This window comes from Lemur catta, chromosome 1 (genome assembly GCF_020740605.2).
Source record: "Lemur catta isolate mLemCat1 chromosome 1, mLemCat1.pri, whole genome shotgun sequence".
Lineage (NCBI taxonomy): Eukaryota > Metazoa > Chordata > Mammalia > Primates > Lemuridae > Lemur > Lemur catta.
In genome coordinates, this window is record NC_059128.1 from 210,239,880 (window position 1) to 210,249,959 (window position 10,080).

At 47.0% G+C, this 10,080-nt stretch overlaps 1 protein-coding gene across 1 annotated transcript; it reads right to left on the bottom strand.

The window, feature by feature from the left end:
- Positions 1-967: 967 nt before the first annotated feature.
- On the bottom strand, positions 968-9,001 carry TMEM41A (transmembrane protein 41A). The gene is made up of 5 exons (XM_045539853.1): positions 8,770-9,001; positions 7,119-7,272; positions 5,115-5,276; positions 4,576-4,714; positions 968-2,149 (listed from the first exon to the last, which is right to left on the bottom strand). The coding sequence occupies exons 1-5, from the start codon at positions 8,886-8,888 to the stop codon at positions 1,932-1,934; spliced, it is 792 nt and encodes a 263-aa protein (XP_045395809.1). The 5' UTR covers positions 8,889-9,001; the 3' UTR covers positions 968-1,931.
- Positions 9,002-10,080: the final 1,079 nt, after the last annotated feature.

Below are 10,080 nucleotides of genomic sequence, written 5' to 3' on the forward strand. Positions count from 1 at the left end.
TGTTGCAAAATTGTGGGGGTGGAGGAAGACAAACCTAAGGATCCTGAAAGGGGCAGAGGACACACATTTGCAATAAGTGGAGAACGTCCTTGTTTCTCCTTCCCTCCTACCAGAGAACACTAGGAGCCTCTGTTTCCAAAGTCCGCCTCCTGCTTGCCCCTACTCTCATTACCAAGGTTTCTTTTAAACACATTTTTTAAAATGAAATCTTTGGTGTGGAAGGATCATACCATGTCCAAAAAACAGTTTGGGAATCCATTCTTCCTATGGAATATGAGTATTCCCAAGAAGTCAAATAAAACAAGAGGCCTAGATTAAAGTCTTGGCAAGATTCTTGGCCAAGCCAAATCATAAACCCAACAAACGATGCCCAAGAGCAACAGTTCTGGTAGGTCATGGTGAGTTACTCCTGCAGGGTACAGGACCACAGAGCTGGTTAGTTTAGGTGCCAAGGTCCCTCTGTCCTTAGAAGCATTAACCCAGCTCTTTGCCAATCCAATACTGCAGCTGGAGGAAGTAATGACAGCTATAGGCAATTAAGACACAGCATAACAAAGTAATGAGAAACCAAGTTTTCTTACAAAAACGTTGTCAATTAGTAAAAAAAAAAAAAAAAAAGTAGAATAAAAAAATTATTTAAAAAAAAAAAAAAAGAGGCTGGGCACAGTGGCTCACACCTATAATCCTAGCACTCTGAGAAGCCAAGGTAGGAGGATCCCTTGAGGTCAGGAGTTCGAGACCAGCCCGAGCAAGAGCAAGACACCTTCTCTACTAAAAATAGAAAAATTAGCTAGGTGTCAGGGTGTGCACCTGCAGTCCCAGCTACTTGGGAGGCTGAGGCAGGAGGATCAATTGAGCTTGAGCTCAGGAGTTTGAGGTTGCTGTGAGCTAGGCTGACACCATGGTACTCTAGCCCGGGCAACAGAGCAAGACTCTGTCTCAAAAAAAGAAAAAAAAGAAACCAAGTTTTCCTCCTTGAATTAAAAGATAAAATACAATTATTCCTCAGTTATTCTTGGCAAATAAAAAATGAAAACCATTCAGAGGGTATACTGGCTGATAGCCTAGTGTACTGAATCCACTCTCAGCAGGAGAACATAGAAGGGATTCTCACACAGAAAGGGAAGATAAGAAACTGTATGGATGATCATTTGATTCAGGTGAGTCAAGAGCCCTTCCCCCACCCACCCAGTCCAGATGGATAAGAATTTTTCCAGAACATATCCATAAACATAGAGTTTGCTCCATTCATATTTAATAGTCTATTTGTAATCAGCTTCACTGTCAGGACATGGAACATGCAACTGTGAAATTTGACATACATGGTAACATCACTGTGTCTGAACAAAAAAGCATCACAAATTATTGTCTATTTGAGCTATATGTGGAAGTCCTAGGCAGTTCACTGGCTTGTTTCCCTTGACTTATGGAAGAGGTAGGTCATCAGCAAAACAGTACAAAAGAAATGCTCTTCAAGAGACTAATAGAAGATGAAGAGCAATGTCAGTGATGTGAGTTCACATGTCATCATAGATACTAATCACATCCACAGGGACTTAACAAGAGGCGATCCATCACAACAGCCTGTCACTTTGCAAAAGAGGCACTCTGGACAAGGACAATCATCTTCTCCCAAGACAAATACGACAGGTGTCCTGAACTCCCTGTCAGACAATAAAATATAAACAGAGCTTTCTAGGAGGCATCCATTTCGCAGAGTGTCCTGCTAAACCAGGACTGGTTTTAAAACCCTAAACAATTCACCTTCAGGAGCACAGAGTGTCCTTTATGACAAGACACTGCACGCAGATGAACAAAGTGTCCAAATCACCTGTTGAGGGTAATTTTAAAACAATGAGGGATTTCAGAGGACCACACCCATTACACAAATAAGCAAGAGTCCTGGGGACGTGGCAAATAGAAAACTTGGATCACGTGTCTTTTCTGTTTATATGATTAGCATTGCTTGTTTCGTTCAATTGCAAGTGTTTCTGGCTAAATTTTTTAATGAGGGTTCCAGGAACTAATGCCACCAGGGCGATGGCCAACAGCTTTAAGACAGTTTCCCAGGAGAAAAGGGCATCCAGGGAGGTTAGGGTTGACAGGATGGAGCCTGTCTGTACACAGATGAAATTGTACGGTATCAAACCTGGAAGAAGAAAAGGGAAAAGAGCCTGTTACTAGGGCCAGGAAAACTAAGAAAATCTTAACTCAGAAATGTCAGAGTAATTCAGAACAGTGAGTCCAGTTTTTTTGCCAGAATCCTGACCCCTGACCCTTAAACATATTAACTCTTCGCCTCCTTTCCTTCATTTCCGCTCTTCCCTCCTCCCACTTCCCGTATACACCTGCCTTGAGGATGGTTTATACAAATATACATACACCACAATAAGATACAAAGTTTAAAATAGGAAAGACAAAATAAGTGCAGAAGAATACAACAAGTCCAGGAGTACAGTTAGTATAAAAATGCATAATGTTCACCCATTTGCTAAAGGTGGGCCCAAAATTTGGTTCTGAACATGAAACAGCCAAAGTAAAGAGAGAAGCACCATCATTTACAGTATGCATGAGATTAAAAAAAAAAACAGTTTCTTAAAAGAAGTACTACTTTTCATACTCTGTACTACCTCTACAAGGTCATCAAATCCACTCAACCCAAAAGTCTAACTGGTGGCTGCACAGGCTGGTTGTATAACAATCCCCTGGTGAACTTGTTAAAAAACATGTCCCCAGGCTCTACCCCAGAGATTCTGATTACTTGGTTCCAGGTTAGAGCTGCCCAGGAACTTGTATTTTAAAAGCCTCTTCCCCACCCCACCCCGAGATTAGATCACAGACCACTCAAGGTCACACAGCCTGTCAGACCCCGGTCTCCAGAGTCTTTCCAAGCCTCAGGCCACCTAGGCAATTACAAGCCATTAACCCCCACTAACTGAAGTGCTGAGGCACTTTGTCTGAAAGCTGATATTACCAGAATTGGCTGTGGGAGATCTTACTTCGATTTAAGATCTCAATTTCTCTCAGGTATTCCCTATTAATAGCAGCTGCTCAGCTACAGATTTGTTCTGTTTGACCTAGAAGCCCTGAATTGCCTTTCCCTCCACACTCTAAGAAAGGTTTAAGAGAAGGCAATCCTAGGCCAGGTGTGGTGCCTCTCGCCTGTAATCCTAGCACTCTGGGAGGCTAAGGTGGGAGGATCCCTTGAGGTCGGAGTTCAAGACCAGCTCTGAGCAAGGGCAAGACCCTGTCTCTACTAAAAATATACACAATTAGCCAGGCATCATGGTGCATGCCCGTAGTCCCAGCTACTCAGGAGGCTGAGGCAGGAGGATATCTTGAGGCCAGGAGTTTGAGGCACTGCACTTTAGCCTGGGCAATACAGTGAGACTCTGTCTCAAAAAAAAAAAAAAAAGAGAGAGAGAAGGCAATGGGTGCCTTAGGCTTAAAGAGGATATCTTACTTCCAGCATGGAGAAAGTGCTAGCACATTACCATTCTGATAAAGGTGGTCCAAGGAGAAACACTGCTGTAGTCCCAGGCCCTTATCTAACCAAGTGGCCCACTGAGGGTGAGTAGCTTGCTAAAGGTCATACAATTGTTAAAGGCAAGGAGAGACTTTAGAAATTGTCTAATTCAGCAGACTGTAAAATTCAAGATCCAGCAGACTGTCTTCTAGGGACTAGCTAATCATACTGGATATTTGTATCACCTGGAAAACTTTAAAAGATGCTGATCCCTGAGTCCCACCCCAGAGATGATGATTTAGTTGGTGTGTGATGTGGCCTTAATACAAGGATTGTTAAATCTCCCCAGGTGATTTTTAATAGGTTTGCAAAGTTTGAGAACTACTGACTAGGACTTGGATTAAAAAGCATATTCCCAGATCCCATTCCCAAGATTCTGATTCATTAGGTCTGAAGCAGACCCCAGAATCTAGATTCTCGACAAGCCCCCTGACCTTACCATCTGTTAAAGGTGGCAAAAGGCCCATACTCTGAGAAACACTGCTCTATCCCCAGCCTCTCGTCTGGCCAAGTGCTCCACTGAAAGCCGGTAGCTTGCTGAAGGTCATGCAATTGTCAAAAGGCAAGAAGGAACCTCATTGGTGCCAGCCCTTCCTAAGGCAGAGCTTAAAACAGGAGCCAAGGCCAGATAGGAAGTCCCTTGCTCTGCTCCTTTCTTCCGTCCCCACCCAAAACTAATGGCCACATACCCTCACACCAACTGTGCTCTTCCTGCCGGCATTTACTGAGCACTTACTATAGGCCACATCACATGCTTTACATGGATTCTCTCTTCCAATCCCAGTGCCTGGCACAGTGCTTGGCACACAATAGGCACTAAATACAGGTGTAGAATGAACAATCTATATTTACTCCACAAGTATTTTTATGGGTTTTCATGTCCAAGCCTGAGTGTATTTGAAATCAAGAATAATTACTTTAGGTCATAAGGCTTGAAGATGCTTTTTGTGAGCCTGTGTTCCCAGAGACGCACATGCCCTTGTGGCTGGGAACTCAGGGCAGTCCCCTAACATGACTGAAGACTCAAACTTACCCCGCCAGCATCTTACCAATAAGAACTGAGAAGAAGAACTGCACAATGGGGATGTTCAGAATCGGGGCCGAGAGGTTCAAGAACCAGTTTGGTGTCATGGGAAAAAGTCTCAAAAACAGCAAGAAAAAAAACAAGCTGTTTCTGTTCTCCTCCACCTGTAGCCAAAGAGAACAAGGCTGTTAAGAGGCAGCAAGGATCTCCAGGTACTGAAAACCTTCTGGTGCCAGGCACTGTTCTACACACTTCACGTATTCTGTTCCCAATCCTTCCAACAACGCTCCAGGGTACAGACTGTTTCCCCATTTTAAAAACAGAGATACCTGAGGATCAGAGAAATTGGGAACTTGCCCTAAGTCACAGGGCTGATAATAATGGAGCTGGGATTTGATCCCAGGTCCGTAACTCCTAAAGACATCAAAAGAACCCTTAGTCTAAGGCTTAGGATCTCCTGAGACAGGGTAGAGGAGCACTGTGGGAAATCCCTGCTCCTTACTCCCCTCAAAGCCATGAGGTGACTCTTGGGGGGCCCAGCACACGGATGTGCCTCCACCTTACCTTTCTCTGCAGCAAGGCCACTTTATCAGGGAAGTAGGAGACCACCAGCTGTTTGCCAAAAATGCTGGAGAGCAGGTAGCAGCACGTGGCACCCACTGAGGTCAACACACAGCACAGCAGAAGCCCCAGCCATGGCCCAAACAAAGCACCAGCTAAAACATTCTGCAAAGAAAACAAACCCTTAGCCGTGAAAACATCTGGCAGCTCCCAGCCAGTCACCTCATCCTGGAGTCTGAGAGTCATAGGTTCCCTCCTCCTTCAGTGGTTTTCCCAGCCAAAACCCAACTCCTTTTTTTTTTCAGACAGGGTCTTGTTCTGTTACCCAGGCTGGAGTGCAGTGGCACAATCATAGCCCACTGAACTTGTGGGCTCAAGCAATCCTCCTGCCTCAGCCTCCCAAGTAGCTGGGACTACAGGCGCATGGCACCCCACCCAGCTAATTTAAAAAAAAAAATTCTTCTTTAGAAACAGGGTCTCGCTATGTTGCCCGGGCTGGTTTCAATCTCCTGAATTCCAGCAATCCTCCCACCTCAGGCATCCAAAGTGTTGGGATTATAGGCATGAGCCACCATGCCTGGCCCCAATTCCTATTTTAAAGAGGTGAAAGAAAACTGATGAAAAGGATTGGAACTACAACCCTGGCCTTAGACTCTTCACTTTTAAAACCAGGATAAAGATGAAAGCCTGGGGGCAGGAGAGAACTAAGTGGAACAATGTATGTACTATATATAGTACCCAGCCTGCTGCATGGGCTGTGGTGGATCCTGGAATCACCGGGACCTCAAGAGGTAGAAACGAAACTCACAAGTTATTTTTACTATTTCAAAGGATGAATACAAACCATGAACTGTCCCTTGGTAAGACCACACAAGCTATTCAAGATTTCTTGTTTCTTTGCTTTTTGTTGGAATTACCTCTATGCAGTATGCTGATACTGGGGGTTCCATATTGACACTTCAAGAAGTCTTAGTTTAATGAAAATGGAGAAGTGAACCAATACTTTCTAAATGGGGTCTGGCTGGTAGACATCAACCTGCCAAAACCTGGGATCCAAGAGAGAAAGTCAAAGGCAGTGTGGAAGTGAGAAGGTGGGGATCTGCTGAGCACTTACTGTGTGGTAAGTGCTTGACTACGTGTCTGGTGTAATCCTCACTGAACCCCTGTGCCATACACTACCTTCATCCCAGTCTGTGGGTGAGAGATTAAGTATCTTGCTCACGATCACACCCAGCAGAGCCAGGATTCATCCCCAGGTCTGGATGTAAAGCCCTTGCTGAGTAGCAGCCGGCTCTTTGTCCTGAAGAGGAATCAGCTCAAGAGAGAAGACAGATACAAGGGCAGCCCCCAAAGAGTTGGCCCTTAACCTTGAGCCCACACACCCCTGCCTCTCTTGGGCATGTTTGCTTTTCTTCTAGTTTCCAACAAACTGCTTGAACCAACCCAGCTCGAGTCTAGAGTAGAGAAAAGATGCTGGGACAGGAGAGGGAAGCAGGACAAAAGGAAGCTGTCAAGGTTTCTTGCTTCTTCACTTAGTTGTTCAATAAGTGCTAAGGGGCTGGAAACAGTGGCTCACACCTGTAATCCTAGCACTTTAGGAAGCTGAGGTGGGAAATTGCTTGATGCCAGGAGTTTGAGACCAGCCTGGGCAACATAGTGAGATGCCATCTCTATAAAAAATAAGAAAAATTAGCCAGGCACGGTGGTGCATGCCTGTAGTCCTAGGTACTTGGGAAGCTAAGGTGGGAAGATCACTTGAACCCAGAAATTTGAGGCTGCAGTGAGCTATGATTGGGCCACTACACTCCAGCCTGGGTGACAGAACAAGACCCCGTTTCTAAAACAAAACAAAACAAAACTTAAAAAGTGCTAAGGGCACTGCATGCCAGCCCCTCTACACCCACTGCTGGATTTAATTCTCCCACACAGTAATCCTAGGAGGTTATGGGGGAGTATCCAAATTTTACAGATAAGGAAACAGGGTTGGGAGGAGGGCAAGACACTAACCAGGAAGCTGGAGCCAGGGATGGCAAAGCCCTGTTTGTAGAGGTAGGCGCTACAGAAGAGCAGGAATACGTAGGCCTGGTGCTCTTTTCGGTACTCCCGCAGGACCTCGGAGAGCTCCCGCAGCTCTGCCAGGTCTGAGGGGAACCACAGCGACCTGGGGATTTGGAAAAACAGATGGAAACCTGAGTCCAGATCAGCCCTGTGCCTGAGAAGTCACTTGCTGTATCTTCTTTCCAAAGTAGCTTTATAAACATGCTCATCATCTGGTCTGCTGGGAACACATACATAATGTGAACCCAAGATGACAGGTGATCTGACACGACACAGTAGAGGCAGACAGAAGGGCCTAGGTTTGGAAGCAAGAGAATTGGGTTAACATCCCAACTCTGCTACTTTCCAGTTGGGTGACCTTGGGCTAGTTGCTGAGCCTCAGTTTCCTTACCTACAAAATGAGACGTTTTGTAATCATTAACTTCCCTTTTACCTCTCAGATTTTGTGATCTATTCTTAAGAGGCAAAAGGATTCATTTCCACGCAAGTACTAAAAGTCCTAAACCACCTTCCTTTCAAGGACACCCTCAAGAACAATACAGACTTCACACTGTTCTTACAGAACTTGGTAAGACGACTGTTTTATCATTCACTAATATACCAATTAAAGAGTCTCCAGAAAAGTATATTTAACCTACTCCATAAACATAACTTTCTTGATATGTCAGACTTGAAACCAAGCCTTCTAAAGAGCCTACTTTTCACCCTGCTCTTAATCTGGTCCTGGGTACACTCTGAATCCTGTCCAAGGGTTATAGTGTAAAGACTACCTTGCCTCCGTTATCTGAACAGTCTTTGAATCCATCACTAATCAATTATGAGCACATTCTCTTAGTTCTCAGATTATTTATCTTAGGATGTCTCACACACAGCAAAGCCTTCTCAGCTAGGGCAGAAGAATATATAATAGTAACTGAAAATAGTTGTCCTAATATTCAAATATCAGCAAATCCCTTGACAATGCAACGCTGTGCTAGGCACACTTCCATGTACTTTATACAGCATAGAGCACTTGCAAAAACCGGCGAGGCAGGTATTACTCCGCCTCCTGCCTCACCCAGTCGTTCATTAGACTGGGAAAAGTAGAGCCAGGGAGAGGGGCTGATTCGAAAATTAATTCATGAATAACTTTAAGTTGTCCATGCAACATTTCTCCAGAAAACCTAATGTCTTAAAGTCCCAAGGGCAGCCCTGCTGGACGTGGGATGGGGTGGGGAGGAGGAGAGGGAGGCTGAAAGTGGACGCGAAGTGGCTGAGGGTCCACACGGGGCGAAGGTCGGCTGGAAACGGGGCCAGGGCGGGCAGCCTCCGCAAGTCACCTCCCCGACCAAAGGCACCGCGCGCCGCGACAGCACTCCCCGCGCAGCCGGCACACACGGGTCCCAGTCAAGGCCGGCCTGGGCTCCCATCCTTCTGGCCTGTCCGAGACCGTGTAGACGCGGGCCCGGAGCCGACCCGGGTCTCCAGTCCTGGAATTGAACCTCAAATCCAAACCCTGACGCCTCCGATCCCGGAACCCGAGTTTCCGATTCCCAGCCCCCATCCTCGGACCTGCTCCCTTCTCTGACCCGAACCCCGAACCCGGATCCCCTCCACGCACCTCCCTCCAGTGTCCTCGGTGGAGCCCAGTCTCCGCCCGCGGGGCAGTCGCGTCGACAGCAAGTACAGGGCGAACGTGCAGCCGGCGAAGACCAGAAGGAGGCCGAGCAGCGGGCGCATTTCGGCGCCGCACCCCGGTCGGAGGGGCCGCGCGGATCTCAGCGTAGCGCCAGGACCTCGCCCCGCGGACTCAGCCAGCGGAGCGCGTTCGCGGACGGACCGGGGCTGGGGTCAGCGCCAGGCCCCGCCCCCCGCCCACGCCCCGCCTCCAGGCCCGGACTCCGCCCACTGTGCCCCGCGGCGGGGCCCCGGAGAACCTGACTTACAGTGCGTCCCTGCGAGCGGGGGAGCGGCAGTCCTCTGCCGGCCTGGCTGTGCGTGTTTTCCTTCGTCATCCCTGTCTCTTTCTCCACTTACTCTGCAGGCGCTGAGCGCCCACAGGGCTGGCTCTGTGCCAGGGCTGGGAGATCCGGGGGTGAACCATGAGCCCTGCCAACAGCCAGCTTGCAGTCTGGTGGTCAAGATAGTCTTGTCCACGACCTGCTGTCACACAGAGCAAATGCAGCCAGCATAGAACCAGGAGCTGCGATGGAGTGTGGTGGGACGGTAATAGCGGCCACCGAAATACTCATAATTGCTTTTTATTCAGCACCTACTATATTCCCATTATTCTTAATTCTCACAACCATCTTTGACAGATAGGTATTTTTGTCTTTATTTAACAGAAGAAAAGCCTGAGTTTCAGAAAGATTAGATGCCATCTCTCCCACCCCCAAAGAGAGCCAGGATAAGAATTCAAGTCAAACTGGGTCAAAACTAGTACCCCTTACACTGCGTGGATTCATGGAGGTGGGGTTTAAGTTTAGCTTGAAGGATAAGCAAGACTTCCACAAGAAGAAAAAGGAGGGAATGAGTGAAACTGGGCCCAAGTAAGGCACTTGAGTCCGGTTTCAGCGACACCTAAAATATATGAAAAATGATTGAGAAGCTGGGGACAAACAGAACATTGAAGGCAGGCTAAGGAGCTGGATTTTTAATATTGTAGATGGTGAGACATCAACAGAAGTGTTTGAGTAAGAGAATGATTCAGTTCCTGCTTTAGTGTGTTCGCTTTGGCAGATGATTAGAATACATGCTAAGTTGATAGCTGTAACTGCCCCAATAAGAAAGGACACAGGCCAGTGTGGGGACCACAGCGGTAGGAATGGAGGAAGATGGATGAACAGGCTGGGGGGAGTTGAATTGGTATGAGACGTGACTGATTAAATGGAGGAAGGGGCAGAGAGGACCCCAAAATGTTAAAAGCCTAGAC